The 19,583-nt window shown below is 45.2% G+C and overlaps 1 protein-coding gene across 3 annotated transcripts in view; it reads right to left on the bottom strand.

The window, feature by feature from the left end:
- The window catches only part of ablim1b (actin binding LIM protein 1b), a 521,461-nt gene that overhangs the window by 205,724 nt on the left and 296,154 nt on the right, over positions 1 to 19,583 (bottom strand). For all 3 annotated transcript variants that reach the window (XM_072479453.1, XM_072479452.1, XM_072479451.1), the window contains one exon: positions 2,095 to 2,278. In XM_072479453.1, the coding sequence (XP_072335554.1) occupies positions 2,095 to 2,278 (184 nt within the window). The remainder of the gene's footprint in view (positions 1 to 2,094; positions 2,279 to 19,583) is intronic.

Here is a 19,583-nt window from a genome sequence, read left to right on the forward strand (position 1 = left end):
TTCTAGATACCAGCTGTATATAAATCAACATCTTGCAATTTGTTTTTGCATATAAATCAATTCCTTAGTTTCAGAATTGCAATTTAGGCAAAAAAAGAACATGTTTTATCAGTATAATTCATATTCCCAGATCTAGATGCGAGCAGCTCACATACCAGGTGTACAGCGGTTATAGATGATATATGTACAGAGCCAGGTGTACGGCGATTATCGATGATATACATCCAGAGCCAGATGAGTGACAGAGCTTCTATATATAGCCTGGTTCAACATGTACTGATGAGTAAGTTACATATTCTTCATTGACCGGATAAATCCAACTGATTTTAACTTTTGTCAATATACCATCCAAGGCCTGTGAGGGGGAAGTTGGGAGAGTGGGATGTAGGATGCTGGATGGTCACTATCAGGGATTGCAGGAACGGTCCCCTGTACCCAGCTAAGTGGATGGGAAGAGGTTCAGGAGGTCTTCACAGCCAAAGCCCGGGAGAGGAGGCCTACGTTTCCCGTAGGCCCACAGAGAATATTAGAAAAGGGAAACTGGGCTCTCTTTATGGACATTTCCTGCCCTGGCTCCCCCTCCCACTAGTTTGGCTTCTGCTAAAATCAGAAAGTCACAGGAAGGCAGCAAGTAATTCCCATAGATAAACTTGAGGCCCATCCTCTCAGTTTCTGCCTGACATTTTTGAATATTCCATTATAGAAAGGGCAGTTGAAATGAAAATGAAAATCGCTTATTGTCACAAGTAGGCTTCAAATTAAGTTACTGTGAAAAGCCCCTAGTCGCCACATTCCGGCGCCTGTTCGGGGAGGTTGGTACGGGAATTGAACCGTGCTGCTGGCCTGCCGTGGTCTGCTTTCAAAGCCAGCGATTTAGCCCAGTGTGCGAAACAGCAGCAGAGGCCATATCACTGAATGTATTCAAAGCTGAGACACAGATTTTTCCGGCTGGATTCTCTGCAGCCTCGTGCCAAAATCGCATTTGGTGCGAGGGTGGAGAATCAGAGTTTACGATGGAATCGGGCCCGATGCCGTTCCGGCGATTCTCCGGGCCCCGAATATCCGTACGTCCGCGAATTACGCCGCGCGGCTGGGGGGGCCATTGCCAAAGGCTCGCCCTGCGATACTCCGCTCCCAGCAGGCTGAGTTGCCGACGGCGAGGTTCTAACCACGTATGGCCAGTTGGGAACCTCGCGTGGCGGCTACTTACTCAGTCCGCGGCCGCCCTGGTGGGAGGCAGGTGGATCGAGCACCAGGGAGGGGCCTTATGGGCGGCCGGGGCAGCAATCGGGCTGGAAGGATCCTCGGGCACGCAGCCGATCGGGGAGGCCTAGTTTGTTGGTCTGCGGTCCGAATCTGCCATGGCGCTCGGCGCGGCCACTGGAGATCACCACTGTGCGCATGCACGGACTCGGAACCGGAAGTGCAGGGGCCCATATTAGCAGCCAAAGCTCTGTGAAGGCCCCTGCTGGACCCTTGAAGGTAAGTGAATCGGGTTGTTTTTGTCTAGGAAACTCGGGTGTGCAACGCCTGCGTTTTTACACCAGTGTGGGGACATAGCCCTATTTTGGAAGAATCTAGCCCTTCATCTACAAAGGAATCAAGGGTTATGGAGACAGGTAGGAAGGCAGAGTGGAGACTACCATCAGATAAGTTGAGATCTTATTGAATGAAGGAGCAGACTGAATAGACTGAATGGCTGACTCTTGCTCCTATTTCCTATGATCCTTTGAACTGTTGGTCGAATGAATGGGGATATCCCTTCTCTTTGGGCAGTCAGTAACTGAAGACCATCAATTTAACATTATTGTCAGGAGTGAGGAGAGAAGGTGGGAGAAATGTTCTCATGCAGGGCTTTGTTGAAGCATGGAATGCCGTGCCACTGGGAACAGTGGAGATAAAAGGAAAATCTAGATATTTATTTGAATCAAATCGAAACAGGGCAAAGGGAAGACAACGGGCCAGTGAAATCAGTTTCTGATTACTCCAGGAATATAGAGCATGGTTCTAAGTGACAAGAACATTTCTGAATGAATAGCTCTTATGAGGTTTTCAGTTTCTTTCAATCATATCTTTTTCAGGTGTCGTACTTACTTGCATATGGAGCAAACAAAGCATTTGGGGTGGTAGGTCTTCCCCAGCGCCGTGACGACCTCCCCCTCCACAAACTCTCCACAGCCCTGGCACTGGGTTCCGTACAGCCGCTGGTAGTCCAGCGTACAAAGGTAATCACTGTTCTTCATGAAAAATCCACCTTTGGCCAAGTCGCAGCCACAAACTGTGAAGCAAACACAAATAAAATGGACGTGAGGTCTTTAAATTATTATTATAATAATTATTATAAATCAGCAACTTCAAAACAAACAAACCCGCATATGGGGCTCCAGTAGGTAATATGCCAGTTGTAGTCCTGCTTCTGAGTTTAGCTCCAGCCCAAATTCATGAAAGCTTCTCTCACTGATAGCTGGGAGACAGCTGTGCACCATGCTACAATCTAAAGTTCAGTCAATGTTTAGTTATTCCCGTTTCTGAGATTCTCAAGATTACAAAATAACCTGCCGCCCTGAATGATTTTGGGCTTAATTGACTTATTTATAAGGGCGCTTGAATGATGTCTGTTGAGAAAGGGGAATCCACAGTTATAGAGATATCAAGCATTGCTTTTCCCGATCTGAAGTTCCTTACATAGCCATTGCAACACAATTTCACATACTTTACCAATACCTTACTGATTAGCAGTTAGATAAGACAGGTTTTACTGCAAAGTCAGCAAGTTCCACTGCCAATTAAAAAACTGCCAATTAAAAAAAAAAATTGTTCATGGGATGTGAGTGTTGCTGGCTGGGCCTGCATTTATTGCCCGTCCCTGAGGGCATTTAAGAGTCAACCACCTTGCTGTGGTTCTGGAGTCACATGTAGGCCAGACCAGGTAAGGGTGACAGATTTCCTTCCCTAAAGGACATTAGTGAACCGGGTGGGTTTTTATGACAATTGACAATGTTTTCATGGTCATACATTAAACTTCTTAATTTCAGATTTTTAAAATTAAATTCGAATTTCACCCCCTGCCAAAGCGGGATTTGAACCCAGTTCCTGGGTCTCCGGATTTTGCTTCACTTTAGGTTTCTGAATTGTTCATTACATTAGTGATCGATGATGAACAGGAGAAGCTTTATTCAGCAACGATTACACATTAAATATTGAGCTGTTTTGCTGCAATGCCATTGTAACACGGAGTATATCTTTCGATTAAGAAACTACTTACGGAATTCTGGCAGAAACACCATTGGCTGCATATGTTGGACTGTCTTTTATCTTGACAAATGCTGGCTGACCCGTTTGTTGTATATTTCCAACATATACAGATTCAGAGGGCTGAACAGACTGAATCTCAAATGACGTACAAGTGATGGTCTGTTTTATTTTAAACTAATTTGGTGGGTTATGAAAATAAACCCCCATGTTTAAAGACTATTAAATAAACTCAACGGGAAAGCTGAGGATTCTATTAACAATGATTAATTTGTCGTATAAAAGCACCATACAAAATTCAATATTCATCAGAGATGCTACAATGGTTTATTTTTTTTAATCAGTTACAACATTAGTTTTGTTGTAAATGTTTAAAATTGGTTTTATTCCACAGTACTTTCTCCAGCAGTCTTTTCTGATGTCACATCAATGCAAAGGTACTTTAAATGGTAACAGTCTACCCAGTGACACTATGAATAATAATCAATCAGTTGGCTACAGGCAGGAGACAATCATGACTCTATAAGGTTAAGCAAACAATGTCAAGCATTTTCTTTGTCAGTCCGCTGGCCTCAATACTGCATTTATTTAAATGTATTAAATGACAATTTTACTACGTTTTGACACTTATTTTCATTAGTTGTACATTTTAAATCTGCCTGTACCATGCTGTTGTAAATTTAAAGTAATGCCTTCTTCCTCAGATAATGCCATTGAGAGAACCTGTTCAATGGACCTGCACAGGCAATGTTAATGGAAATGCAGCCTAACCCTTGGTATATTAGTATAATGTGGGCTTCTGAGGATATTTCTGCTTCTGAGCCGCCAACATTTACATGGGTAGTACTAGCTAAACCAGATATGGCCTGCTGGGTGGTAGACCTGGCAATCAAAACTTTTAAATGGAAATAGTCGAAAGATTTCAAATGATAGGGCTGTGCCGACTTCCTTTGTCAGCTTGTTGCAATGTGGGACTGATTTGGGAAGAAAGACTGATGATACACTATCTTGGAAACAAATGAGACGGAATTCTCCATTGGCGGGATCCTCTGCTCCGCTGACAGTGCACCCAAATCTGCGGGTTTCCCGACAGTGTCGGGTGGCCACAATGGGAAATCCCATTGGCCGGCTGCCAGAAGTTGCCAAACACTGCGTGGAGTTTGAATTTTCTCCCCGTGTCTGTGTGGTTTCCTCCCACTGCTCTGGCTGTCTCACAGTCCAAAGATGTGCATGTTAGCTGGGTTGGCTGTGTAAAATTGCCCCTTAGTGTCCAATGATGTGCAGGTTAGTTTATGGGGTTACGGGGATAGGGCTGGTTGTGAGGGTGTGTGCTTAGGTAGGGTGCTCTTTCAGAAGGTCGGCCGAATAGCCTCCTGCACTGTCGGTATTCTATGTTTCACTTTGGAGTTATGTGCTGAATGTGGAATCCCCATTGAAGATTGTTTTTAAGATTACTTCTCTCTCCTCCCCCCCCCCCCCCCCCCCCCCCCCCCCCCGCCCCCCCAGGTATGGTTGTGCATGTCCCTGGTCCAGAATTTAGAGATATTCGGGTTAAATCACTCAACGTTTTGTTCAAACTGCTGATATGCAAAATCCACAGCTTTCAAACTCAGGGTGACATATGATCATGAATGTCCTTGCAAAAAATTAATTATTGCTATGGGAAGAATAAGAACTGTGTCTACAGCTATGTCTCTTATCTCTCCTGTCTGTACAAATGTGTCATGTTTTGTAATTTGTTGAAATATAATCTCATTTTACCATTGTCCAGAATTATACTTTGCTCAATTCTAGTTCAATATTAAGTTTGCTTGTTTGGAGTTTTCTCTTTCTTAGCTCCCTTTCCTTAGAAGGAGTGATGTTTAATTTGGGATAGCTTTACAGTTCGAACTCTTGTCTTCAAGATTGTGTCATCAGCTGTGAAAACAGAATAAGCTTGTGCTAAGAATGAAAGAGAATGGAGACAAAGTCTGTGCCTGGACCCAGAACTTGCTGTACCTAAGATTGGGTGGATTTTTCCACAGCTCTTTCTTTTGGGGGCACAAGCTCGAGTAGAGCGGATCAGGCCATTCTCAGCGTAGAAGGCCAAGGAGGAAGTCAGACATGTGTACAAACATATACAAGAAAGTAATATAGCTGTAGATACTGTAATGTATAAATTCTCACTTACGCCTAAATAAAATAACTGCTACCAAAATGGAGTCAGCTGTGAATTCTTGAGCAGACAATCTAAAGGGGCTTGACATTTGTGTTGAAGTTTTGGCTGAATCTTCCACACAAAAAAAAATAATTGGCTTGTTCTTGCCTCCAAAATGTTATCAATGTGACTATGTCGCTGGGTACAAATAACCAACATTCATACTTGAGGAAATCGACGTAAAACTGAAAATATGAAAGGAAGAACTTGCATTTATATAGCACCTTTCATGACCTCAGGGTGCCCCAAAGCTCTTTGCAACCAATAAAGAATGAAAAAAGTGCAAATCCTGGAAATCTATAACAGATTAGTCAATATTTGAAAGAGAAAAGTTTAATTTGAAAGAGAAAAGTTTAATAAGTTCTGTTCCCGGCTGCCTAAGGCAATCATTAACCTTTTCTTTTTGAGAAGCTGGCAGACTTGCTGTATGTTTTCAGCATTCTCCATTTCTGGTGACACACAGAGATTCAGTGTGTTGTTGATGTGACAACCCCAACATTGGATGTTGTGGGTAACCTCATCCTGATTTTCATTAATGATAGTTCCACTGCCCTTGGCCATCTGCTGTTTCAGTCATCAAAAGTAATGGCCCTGATATCCTCTTTTTACCAGTGATTAGACAGTCTGGCAAGCATTAGCTTAAACAAATTATGAATATGGATATTATGCCCATTTATTATTTTCGTTCCAAACTAACTCTCAGATTTTGGCTTCACAAACTCCAGTTTGAAGCAGCCTTTATGCAGGACTTTAATTAAACTGTCTCCATGGTTACAGTGAAGATTTTAAAGGCTAACCATGAATACCTGTTTGTGCATAAATCAACTAGTTGCCTTGAACTCAGATACTTCGCATTTCTAGCTCACCTGACCTACCCTTTTGTTTACTGAAGGTCAGCTGGGAAAATTACATCAGGTACTTTTTATTTTCAAGATACAGATTCTGGCCTTGGTCGAAATCCTGAAACTCTCTCTCTCACAGCGCTGTGGTGGTACCTTCAACATTGCCTCAGTTCAAGAAGATGGCTCATCACAACCTTTTCGAGGGCAATTAGGGACAGGCAATAAATGCTGACCTTGTCAATGGTACCAAAATTTGAGAGAAGTGACCCCCCTTCCTCTTGATTCCGTGCCACCAAGCTTAGAAGCCTGACACCTGAGGCTCATCCCACTGCTTGACTTTGAACTATCTTGGTACTGCTTGACTTTGAGGCCGTGGCGAGCTGATGTAGCTCAGGGTTAAGACTTGGTGACCAATGAGTGCCATAGGCATGAGTCTTAGGAGTTTGACGGCACAATTGTTTTCCCCTTCAGTGAGAGGCAGAGTAAATAGTTAGTCAGGCTGGATAATTCAGAGAGCTCGTTGCTGTCATCCTTCTTTACTTAAATCGCTTGGACAGCTAATCCATAGGTTGACCACTTCCCCTCCCCCCACCGCCGGGTATCCACCGAGATGTGTCCTCGTTCGAGGTCTCATCCGCCCAGCTGATTTGGCCCCACTCTATGGCTCCCATCATAAAGGCTGCTCCCATCACACCCACCCCCACCACATGTCACCCACACCCAGCCCGGCGTTAGACAACCCATCCCAGACTCCCATGCCACAGACTGCATACTCACACAGCATAGACTGCAGAGTTGCACGGCACTGACAGCAGAGTTCCAGCAGACAGCAACTCGTTTCCACATTTTCTCCCAAATTTGCACCCAACAACAATAAACAAAAAGCGGTAACAAATATGTCAATCCCCATATCAACAACAACGATCCCATCCTCCCACCAACCCCCAAACAACTGTCCGCATGTTAACATAAACAAATAACAAAAGGGAATCAGGAATCACCCATAGTCACCATCAACACACACAGCCCCCCCCCCCCAACCCTCCCAATAACCCCCCCAACTAATGTTCGATGTTATCCAATTCTTGAAAGTACATAATGAATAATGCCCAATAACCCCTCCATCCTTTCCCTCAGTTCAAACTTCACCTTTTCAAGAGTCAACACTTCCAACAGGTCCCCCGCCATGCCAGGGCACAGGGTGGAGAGGTTGCTCTCCATACCAACAGGATCCGCCTTCGGGCGATCAACAAGGCGATCATCTGTCTCTGCACCGGTTTCCAACCCCGGCCGGTCTGACACCCCGAATATGGCCTCCTGAGGGCCCGGCTCCAGTTTCACGTGCACCACTTTAGAGATTACCCTAAATACCTCTTTCCAGTAATCCTCCAGCTTTGGACAGGACCAAAACATATGAACGTGATTTGCGGGGCTCCCCCCGCAACGTTCGCACGCATCTTCTACCCGCTCAAAGAAGCAGACAGCTACTCTAACAGCAACTCTAACTACTTTATTATACAACTCTAAAACCACTTCTTCACTTACTAGGCTGGTACCCCCCCCCGCCAGATAATTTCCTTTGATTGGTACACACACTTCCTCACATGGTCAATCTTCCTGCAGTGCAATGTCCACCAGAGGAGACGGCTGCTCCACCAGAGGGGCATTCTCCTTCTGTCATGAGAGATGCCAAGGTTGGCAGCATGTTGGCAGCGCCAGGTTAATGGTAAAATCCCTCCGGTGTTGTGCTAGAATTTGGTGAAGTGCCACACAGAAACAACATTCCGGCATCTTCTCTGCCGCCCTAATCCCAGAGAGTAAGGCTCTCTGTGAGGATCTTCAGTATCGCTTAACCGGTTCCTACTTCCCCATTTGGCGGTTTTCAGCTCTTCCACCTTGTTACTTGCCTCTCAGCAATTGGAATATCATTTCCTGCCTCCTCTGTCTCTTCACTCTAACCAGCAGCTTGCTGATATTTCAGTTTCGGATCTGGAGGGAAAAAAATCATTGACAAGCGGAAAGTGAAGTGGGATTTTCCACTTTCCAGTTGTTGAAAAATCTGCTGCGCCTTTCCAGGATTTTCTGGTTCGATGTCAAATTTTCAGCATTTGCATTTTTTCCCTTTTAGTACAAGGCGCTGAACAATCAGAGCCAATATGAACACCCAGATTCTTTGACACATTTCTATGTAGAACCAGGCACCTTCTAAAAGCCGTCACCGTCAGTCTCCAGGGAAGATGAAATTCTCAAGCTGACTCTCCAATTTAATGTTTTAACGGCCCACAAATAAAACCGGCAGCTGATGTCTTTCACATTCCTGCAGAATATTTACGGAAAATGTGACGAGGAAGAAGACATGATCATATCTGACCAAGGTAGATAGTTTCCTCTCTGTTCAGCCGAGTCTAACCAAAATGAAATCGATCTGAATTTGCTGGGCACAGTCAAGTCCATCCCACACAGCACAATGCTGTTGAAGATTTGTCACTGAAAAACTCTCCACCAGCTGAGATACTGGGGGCCTTCACTGGGAAAACCATTGATCCAATATCCAATGACAGACATTGTGAAGAGAACTGCAATGATTAGTGACGATGCTCTCCTTGTCTCATCTTCCATCCAACACTAATCAGCCCTGCATGTTCGCCTGGGAAATGATGACATGCAGGACAATTCAGCTTACTCTCGAGAAACAAAAGAGATGAAAAAGCTTCATTCAAATTTACATTTCTCCCATTCATGATTTCTACAGATAATTCGGTTGGATGACCTTGAGGATCTTTATGTCATGTGTACAGGGCCACATAATTATGTAAAAACTTAAATAAATGTGACATCTGAGCCCTTAATGTCATAACAAAATGCTTTTTTAAGAACTACACACTGATATTTTGGGGAAGGTTTTGTACTCTCCTTGGTCCTGTTTCCCGCTTGAAATGGAGAGGCAGCGAAACTCAATTCCTAATTCTCACCATCTTCCCACAACAAGCCAACCAGCAATAGTACCGAGGACTTGTGCTCCAGATATGGCCCTAGCCAAGCTGCTTCGGTACAGCTACAACACTGGCACCAACCCAGAAAAATGAAAAATTGCCTAGATTTGTACTAACCACAAGAAGCAGGACATAGCCAACCTGGTCAATTACTGCCCTAGTCCACTCTCGATCATCAGCAAAGTGACGGAAGGGGTTGTCAATAGTGTTATCAAGTGGCATTTACTCAGCAATATCAAACTGACACTCAGTTTGAGTTTGGCCAGGGAAAGTCAGTTTCTGACCTCATTACATCCTTGGTCCAAATATGGACAAAAGAGCTGAATTCAAGAGGTGAGGTAAGGGTGACTTCCCTTGACATCAAGGTGTCATTTGACCGAGGGTAGCATCAAGGAGTCCTAGCAAAGTGGAGTCATGGGGAATCAAGGGGGGGAATTTTTACTGGTTGGATTCATATCTAGAACAAAGGAAGGTGATTCATCATAAGGTCAGTAGTAAGGTTGTCGAAGGTCAATTATCTTAGTCTTGGGACATCGCTGCATGGGTTCTTCCATCATGAAGTCAGTAGTGAGGATGTCCGCTGATGATTGCACAATGTTCAACACAATTTGTGACTCCTCAGACACTAAAGCAGTCCATGTCCATATGCAGCAAGACCTGCGCAGCATTCAAGCTTGGGCTGATAAGTGGCAAATGATGTTCACACCACACAAGTGCTAGGCAATAACTATCTCCAACACAAGAGAATCTAACCACCTTCCCTTGACATTCATTGCTACCATAGCTGAATTCCCCAAGATTAACAACCTGGGGTGTTACTATTTGCCAGAAACTAGGTAATTTGGACATTCTGAATTCTCCCTCCGTGTACGCAAACAGGCGCTGGAATGTGGCGACTAGGGGCTTTTCACAGTAACTTCATTCCAGAGTTAATGTATGCCTACATGTGACAATCAAGATTATTATTATTAAATGGACAAATCACGTAAATACTGTGGCTACAAGAAGTCAGAAGTTGGGATTTCTGAGGCAAGTTACTCATCTCCTGACTCCCCATAGCCTCCCACCATTTACATGGCTCAAGTCAGGATGCGGCAGAATAGTCTCCATTTGCCTGAATGGGTGCAGCTCCAACAACACAAGAACAGTGACGGGCAACCTAGGCTAGAGGGCCGCCTGAATCATCATCCTTCATACCAGTGGGCCGCATGTTTGAAATCATGACGTCTACGAACTATGACCCTTGAATAAGGTTGAATACATTTAATACACACCAAATATTTTAAAAATTGTTCATGGGACGTGGATGTGGCAGGCTGTGCCAGCATTTATTGCCCATCCCTAATTGCCTTTGAGGGGGCAGGTAAGAGTCAATCACATTGCTGTGGGTCTGGAGTCACAAATAGGCCAGACCAGGTAAGGATGGCAGATTTCCTTCCTTAAAGGACATTAGCAAACCAGATGGGATTTTATGACAATCGACAATGGTTTCCTGGTCATCATTAGACTTTTTAATTCCAGATTTTAATTGAATTTCACCATCTGCAGTGGCGGGATTTGAAATTGGGTCCCCAGAGCATTTCCCTGGGTCTCTGGAATGCTGCCAAGCGACAATACCACTGTGCCACCCCCTCCCCTTAAATATTTCATTATAAGTTATATAAAATGCTTAATTATTCATATATTGATAGAACTCATCAATTTCAAGTGGTATAAACAAAATAAATATTTTCATTTGATTGGACACACAGTCAATATTTGTGCATGCACTTCACTTCACAGGCCCTTGCTTTATGTGTGTATCACTTAAGTCATGCTGGAGGAAAAAAGCTACGTGGATGGAAACCAGTGGAGTGCGGCAACTGTGCTTGGGCAACGGTCAGCAAAATGACTTGTGGGCCGCACTCAGAACCCCGATGAGCGGCACGTGGCCCCGGGGCTGCGGGTTGCCCACCACTGCTCAAGAGGCACGACGCCATCCAGGAAAAAGCAGCCCGATTGATTGACACTCCATCCATCATCTTAAACATTCACTCCCTCCACCACCAACACACAGTGGCAGCAGTTGTACCATCTACAAGAAGGTAAGGTGGCCCGGAAGGCATGGTGGGGCAATGGTTAGCACTGCCACTTAACAGCGGCAGGGACCAGGGTTCAATTCCGACCACGGGTCACTGTGTGGAGTTTGTACGTTCTCCCCGTGTCTGGGTGGGTTTCCTCCGGGTGCTCCGGTTTCCACCCACAGTCCAAAGATGTGCGGGTTAAGTGAATTGGACATGATAAATTGCCCCTCCATGGGTAGAGTGCTCATTCGAAGGGTTGGTGCAGACTCAATGAGCTGAATGGCCTCCTTCTGCACTGTAGGAACTCTATGATTCCAAGCGCTACAGCAGCTCACCATGGCTCCTTAGACAGCAGCTTCCAAATCCACAACCTGTACCACCTTGAAGGACAATGGCAGTAGATGCATAGGAACACGACCACCTGGGAATTGCCCTCCAAGTCACGCAGATTGCTGTCTTGGAACTATATCACTGTCCCTTCACTATCAGTGGGTCAAATCCATGCAACTCCTTCCCAATAACACCGTGGGTGGACCTACACCCCATGACCTGCAGTAGTTCAAGAAAGAGGCTCACCAACTCCCAAGGGCAAATAAGGATGGGGAATAAATGCTGGCCCAGCCAGTGATCCTCACACTCCGTGAAAGATTATTAAAAAGTAAAAACAATTAAATTAGATTTGAAACGTGTGGCCTATGTTCACCTGAGGAAGGAGCAGTGCTCCGAAAGCTAGTGTTTGAAACATACCTGTTGGACTTTAACCTGGTGTTGTAAGACTTCATACGATGTTCAAACTAAAAGAGGGAGGGATCTTCACTAGTCAATGAAGGGCGGCACCATGGCACAGTGGTTAGCACTGCTACCTCACAGCACCAGGGACCCGGGTTCAATTCCGACCTCGGGTGACTGTCGGTGTGGGGTTTGCACTTTCTCCCCGTGTCTGCGTGGGTTTCCTCCCACAGTCCAAAGATGTGCAGGTTAGGTGGATTGCCCATGCTAAATTGCCCCTTACGGTGGGGTTACAGGGCAGGGGATTGGGCCTAGGCAGGGTGGTGATTCGAAGTGTTGGTGCAGATTCAATGGGCCGAATGACCTCTTTCTGTACTGTAGGGATTCTATGATTCTATGAATGAAAAGCAGGTCCCGGACGTAGGTAGCAAGGTCCACCTTCTGGCTCGAAGTATAAATCAGTCAAACCAGTTCTTTGAACGGGATATCCGGAACCTGCTCATAAAAGCACAGTTGGTACAACATTTTCCAGTGGAAAGAATCCTGCATTTATTTATCTGCATTGCAGTGAGCAGCATTTATCATCTCGCTGTACAAACAAATAATATGATCTAGGGATGTCAATTTGGAGTGATGATAATGCTGAGTCAGTCTTGAGCTGCTGTAGAGTTTGTGATAAGTCAAAAGGTATCACTTGTACATTTCCATTGATGTATTCTGCATGTCTCTGATTCAGATTTCTAACAGCCTTAGCAGATGCTAAGTTATATATCACAGAAAAAATGCCAGTTTGTTATTTACTAATTGAAGCTATCTAAGGGAAAGATGAAAATAGCATATCAAGTATAAGAGGCCACTATAGTCAGACCCTAGTCTCTCTCCATACTAACTTGGCTAAAGATTCCCCAATGTCCCTGGATCTTTAGCACCAAGCTACCAGAAACCTATCCATGCTCACACAAACTCCTATTCTGTCCCTCACACATTCTTTCACAACAGGACGAATGCTCCCACACCTCTTCCCAGTCTTCCTTAATTCCAAGCCTGCACTCAATTCCCCCACATCACAGGTCACTCCTCCAAATGTTCGCTGACCCCAGTCTGTATTTAATACTCTCATACCTCTGCACCCACCTCCAAGTTCCCCCTGGCCCGAGGCCTGTATCCAATGTTCCTAGCCACTGGTAACCTTGCCCACCAGTGCTTAGAGTAGCCAGGAACCATTTTCAGTGATCCCTGATCTCAGGACATGTCCCAGTGCTCTTCAAATTCTTTTACAGTGCTCCTAGATCTGGAACACCCTTCCATGCTCCCCGTGTACCTACTCAAAGTACAAGATCAGAAATTTGCATCCCAATACTGCCACATCCCAGACTGCTAACCAATGTTCCAAATCCCAGGACCACTCCCGACATTGCTCTTGGATAATAAACAACATCCTTGGTCATTTAAAACTATCTATTCACTGTGAGCTACACCCTGGGATATCAGCTGGTATGTTATAAAATCTTGCAAATAGAATCCTTCTCCAACACCAGACCTAGATCAAGGACTGGATTTTATGAGTCAGGGCAAGCCTGTCCTATCCATCCCCATCCCCTGAAAACTCTGCGATAGAAAGGTCATAGGATTCAGTCCCATACTTTGTTACAGATGTAAACAATCTGTGAAAAGAGAAGGAAAAATCACTCTGGCCTCTTCGAATCTGGAGCCTAAAATTTACAAGCAATTTCTGATTTCTCACTGTCGACAGCTGCTATCAGCTATAGTTACACGTAGCTGTGTGATTTCCTGAATTGCCCTTGGGAAATATTTACGTTGCATTCTTAAAGGGAAAGGGCAGGATAGGAGCTAAACAGCATAACCTTACAGACCTGCTGAGCCGAATGGCCTCTTTCTGCACCGGAGGAATTTGATGGTTCCATATCAAGGCTACCAGTGATCAGAGTGAGATCTGAGAAGCAGATTTCATAGCAATACAGTTTTAATATTCCAAAATCTTAGCATTATATTGGAAAGGTGAGACTTTATTAAAATTTTTGACTTATCACCATTTATTGTTGATGAAGTATAACATTGAGCTAGCCTTAGACAGATCACATAGCCTTTTTGATCATTTTTTTTTTAATGGTCTATTTAATTTCTGTTATTGAAATCCTGGAGTTGCTCAATGAAGAGACACAATGACTGCAGAGCGAGCTGAAAGGGATTGTGGAAATGGACAAGTCAGATTTTCCAAACCAGACCACAATGCTGGACATTCTGGATTTTCTTCGAAGTTAACTTTCTGGATGGATAAACGTTAAAAGCACAGCCAGAAACTTGCTAAATGTCAGCGCTTATCATGAATTGGAACGTTGCCCCATGAAAGACTTTTGTGTGATTTTAAATACACTAAATCTCACAAACAAACAAAATTTTGTTGCAAACAGGTGTCAACAAGCAGCATCTCTCTCCTGCTGTGTGAAATATTTGAACTGAGACACCACAATGTGTCTGTACCTTATTAATATCCTGCACAGGTTTCCTAAAGAACTGCACAAATAAGAGATCAAAAGAAGTTCAGGAAATATAGATAAGCCTTGTCCAATTCTGCAACTGCAAACAATGTGCAAACTACGCTCCCCAACAACTCGGAATAAAGTGACACATTTAAAAGACATATTTTTGGCTCAGAACTTTGCAAACATCATAGCAGCTAGAGCTAATTGAAATAATGAAACGAGTCACGGGATTTTACAATCCTGAGTTTTAGTCAGGTTCAACAGTTACACAGCGATATCCATTTCAATGTTTCTGCAGGAAAGCTGGATAAGTGCCGGAAGGGAAAAGCAATAGGACGATGCACTGATGGTATTCAATTAACTCGTATGGGAGGGGACTTGTGGTATCAGCCAGTTGGGTGGAGTGGCCCGTTTCTGTGCTTTCCATGTAATTCCATGTTACTGATCTTTTACTTAAATATGTCAAAAATTCCCATTAAAAGTCTCCTCTCTTGGATTTGGAGGTGGCACAGTGATTAGCACTGCTGCCTCATAGCACCAGGGACTCGGGTTCAATTCTAGCCTTGGGTGACTGGCAGGAGTTTGGACGTTCTTCCTGTATCCGCGCGGGTTTCCTTCGAGTGCTCTGGTTTCCTTCCACAGTCCAAAGATGTGCAGGCTAGGTGGATTGGACATGCTAAATTGCCCTTTAGTGTCCAGGTTTGGTGGTGTTACAGAGATGCATCAGACAGGGTGGGGTGCTCTTTCAGAGAGAGGGTCGGTGCAGACTCGATTCCACATTGCATCTGATGCTTTCACTCAGTTGAACATTTATAAACCTGTCCTTTTCTTAAAAAAAGTCTTAATTGAGAAGATCATATAATGATCTTATCCTCATGTGCTCATTTAAGTGAAAAAAAATGTAATCTATCAAACTGCAGTTAGGCACCCAAACTAGGTATCATCTGCTTGGTGTTCTCAGGCCAACTCCAGTTCTTAGACTGATTTGGGATCAGGGAGTTTAATTACAAGGATAGATTGAAGAAGCTTTGGAAAGGATTAAAGCTTTAAAATCGTAAACGACGGATCAGAATGCCCCATTGCTTTTGCATCTCAGACGGTGGCGGACGCCAAGAAAAATTACGCGCAAATCGAGAAAGAGGGGTTGGCCGTTGTAACAAAATTCCATGTCCTTTCACCATTTTCATGGATCACAAGCCCTTATCGGGCTTATTTAAAGAGATTTTAAAGAAAAAAATGACATTTTTTTCCTTTGGACCCACGGCGAAGAATCACTGAAACGACTACACGATGACATTAATAAGTTCCATCCAACCATCAGACTCACCATGGACTACTCTCCAAAATCAGTTGCATTCTTGGACACACTCGTCTCCATCAAGGATGGTCACCTCAGTACTTCGCTTTACCGCAAACCCACGGATAACCTCATGATGCTCCATTTCTCCAGCTTCCACCCTAAACACATTAAAGAAGTCATCCCCTATGGACAAGCGCTCCGTATACAAAGGATCTGCTCAGACGAGGAGGAGCGTAACAGACATCTACAGACGTTGAAAGATGCCCTCGTACGAACGGGATATGGCACTCGACTCATTGATCGACAGTTCCAACGCGCCACAGCGAAAAACCGCACCGACCTCCTCAGAAGACAAACATGGGACACAACCGACAGAATACCCTTCGTCGTCCAGTACTTCCCCGGAGCGGAGAAACTACGTCATCTTCTTCACAGCCTTCAACACGTCATTGATGACGATGAACATCTTGCCAAGGTCATCCCCACACCCCCACTACTTGCCTTCAAACAACCGCGCAACCTCAAACGAACCATTGTTTGCAGCAAACTACCCAGTCTTCAGAACAGTGACCACGACACCACACAACCCTGCCATGGCAATCTCTGCAAGACGTGCCAGATCATTGACATGGATACCACTATTACACGCGAGAACACCACCCACCAGGTACGTGGTACGTACTCGTGTGACTCGGCCAACGTTGTCTACCTCATACGCTGCAGGAAAGGATGTCCCGAAGCATGGTACATTGGCGAGACCATGCAGACGCTGCGACAACGAATGAACGGACATCGCGCAACAATCACCAGGCAGGAATGTTCCCTTCCAGTCGGCGAACACTTCAGCAGTCAAGGGCATTCAGCCTCTGATCTCCGGGTAAGCGTTCTCCAAGGCGGCCTTCAGGACGCGCGACAACGCAGAATCGCCGAGCAGAAACTTATAGCCAAGTTCCGCACACATGAGTGCGGCCTCAACCGGGACCTGGGATTCATGTCACATTACATTCATCCCCCACCATCTGGCCTGCGAAATCCTACCAACTGTCCTGGCTTGATGCAATTCACACCTCTTTAACCTGGGGTTACCCCATCTCTGGATCTGTAAAGATTTAATCACCTGCTAATGGTCGCATTCCAAGCATTGTCTGGCAGCTTTGAATTTGTCTATATATGTGTTTCTGGAACATACCTCTTCATTCACCTGAGGAAGGAGCAGCGCTCCGAAAGCTAGTGACATCGAAACAAACCTGTTGGACTTTAACCTGGTGTTGTAAGACATTGTACTGTTATTTAAAGAGGACCGAGTGATTCTCCCCATCGCCTCCACCAGGATCCAACAGCTTTTAGCCACAACTGAGTACGCGTTGGAACACTGTTCTGGAGTCAAGATTCCGCACACTGATTTGCTGAGTCTCCCCCCTCTCCCCACCAGGCCACCAGCTTCAGCCGCCGGAGTAATCGCCGCCTCCATTTTATGGGCTTTCTGCCGATCACAGCGTCCTGCATCCACGGCTGGACTCAAACAGACCCGGAGCTGTCCCGGGTGCGACATGTTATCTTATACGGGGCCCTTGCCAGGTGACTTGAAGACATACGCCAACAAGATCCCCAAATTAAGCATTGAGGGTGGGGGTCATCCTGTGGTGGTCCCGAGTAGTCACTTTTGCAGGCCCTCGACAACGGACACCCGGGGTGTCCAAAAGGAAGATGCTGGCCCGAATCTACGTGTGGTGACCAGGGATTGATATGGTCATTGAGAAGTTGGCCCAGCATTGTGTGCAGTGTCAACAGAACCAGAAACTGCCGGCGGTGGTGCCACTCCAACCAGGGGATTAGTCCTAGGTCCCGCTTCCATGTGGATTTCCTGGGACCATTCCAGGGAGCAATGTTTTCTCATCATCATGGACGCCCACTCAAAGTGGATGGATGATGACGGTTAGGGCCACCATAGCAAGACTGCGACAATCCTTCAGCACACACAGGATACTGGAAGTGCTGGTTTTGGACAATGGAACGGCTTTCGCACATGAGGAGTTTGAGACGGTCATAGCATTTGACACTTGCATACCGCTCCATACTAGCCAGTGTCACATGGATTAGCAGAGCGGGCGGTCCAAACTTTGAAACTTGGAATGAAGAAACAGAACTCAGGTTCCTGGGAGACTCGGCTGGCACAATTCCTCTTCTGCGATGGGGGCCGTTGCGACAGAATTACTAATGGGTTGCCCCCTCCAGTTGATTTTAGTTATCCTGGACATTGGCAGGAAGGTCCGCCAGGACAGGACTGACGCTTTGCATACAGCCAGGCGATCTGTGGGAAAATTACGCTCTCCGGTATGGTACACACCTCCAGATGCCACAAGGTCGGCTCGCAGATGTCATTCCTGGGCGAAGAAAACAAGGGGTTCCTCGAATCCATCCATGGAAATGGACATTTCCCCAGACTTGCGCGGGGAGGAGTGTTATAACCCCCATGGAGGATGCAATATAAGGACTATCAGACTCCCCGTGGCCTCCACAGAATATGAACCTCCCCAGTAATGGAGGGTGGGGTTTCCCCCGTAGAAGATGAGACCTCACCAGTATATAAACTCTGACCTCGGTGCAGGTCGTGGAGAGAGACCCTTCGGGAAGTGGACGTTATTGTACATGGAAATAAACCCAGTCTTTGTTTTCTACCTGCTTGTCTATGCGTGCTACTTGGGAGGATTCTGCAGCACAGATTTCCTGACTCTATTTTTGGTAACACCGTGGAGAATTGTGGCCATTATTTCCCGCAGTTTCAGGAGGACAATGGTTCCCAATGACTCATCACCTGAAAGCAATCTGGGAATTATCAGGGGAAAGTTAAAAGCTCTTTTCAATTATCCTTGTGTATTGCCTAGAATGTTTAATTACATATATCATCTTTCAATCCTGCCAATTGCCATGTGATTCACTGCATATTAACATCAAGGTTACATTAATTCCAGTCTTTAATAAATTAGGAAAAAGCCTTTAGTTCCAGAGTTCAAGTTAGTAATTTCTTAAAATAATTTCTGACATCAAATATTCAATAGTCACTGTGGATCATACACACAAATCAAAAACTGGAAATCTTATCCGTAGAAGCTATCAGATGCTAAAAAATACTGTCCAGGTTTCAAAAGTAAAGATTCTCAAGGTCACTGGTCCACAGGTTCATTTCAGTTCTTATTGCTGTGATTTGCTAGCATTCCCATTGGGGCTGGGGTCCCCAGTTGATGCTTTTCGGGCAAGTGTGCAGAATGCTGGGAATTGTGGCAAGTAACATAACAACACTAGGAACAGCGGCCAGGATCGTCCTCCTTCGCCACAATGTTTTCTGCAGCGGCGGAGGGCGTTTTGCCAGTGCCGGCAGCGGGATCTTCCGGTTCCGCCATTGTCCCCACCCCTCGCCACTGCAAAGCCCACGGCAGGGGTGTGCCATCGGTGGGACTGTAAGATCCTGCCAGCGTGAACAGCCAGAAAATCCCACCCAGTGAGTGAATTAAAGTCTGTATAATTCAACAAACAGATCTTACTCATTTTGACACAATCAGCCAGTAACAGTTCAATAAAACTGTTGTTTGTTGTTCATTCTTCAATACAAAGATGACAAAACATATCCAGTGTTTGGTCGGGTTTTGGTGGGTAAGCCGGTGAATGCTAAGGATGCTCTACAGCTGGAAGGTTCCTCTGCAAA

This window comes from Scyliorhinus torazame, chromosome 16, assembly GCF_047496885.1.
Source record: "Scyliorhinus torazame isolate Kashiwa2021f chromosome 16, sScyTor2.1, whole genome shotgun sequence".
Lineage (NCBI taxonomy): Eukaryota > Metazoa > Chordata > Chondrichthyes > Carcharhiniformes > Scyliorhinidae > Scyliorhinus > Scyliorhinus torazame.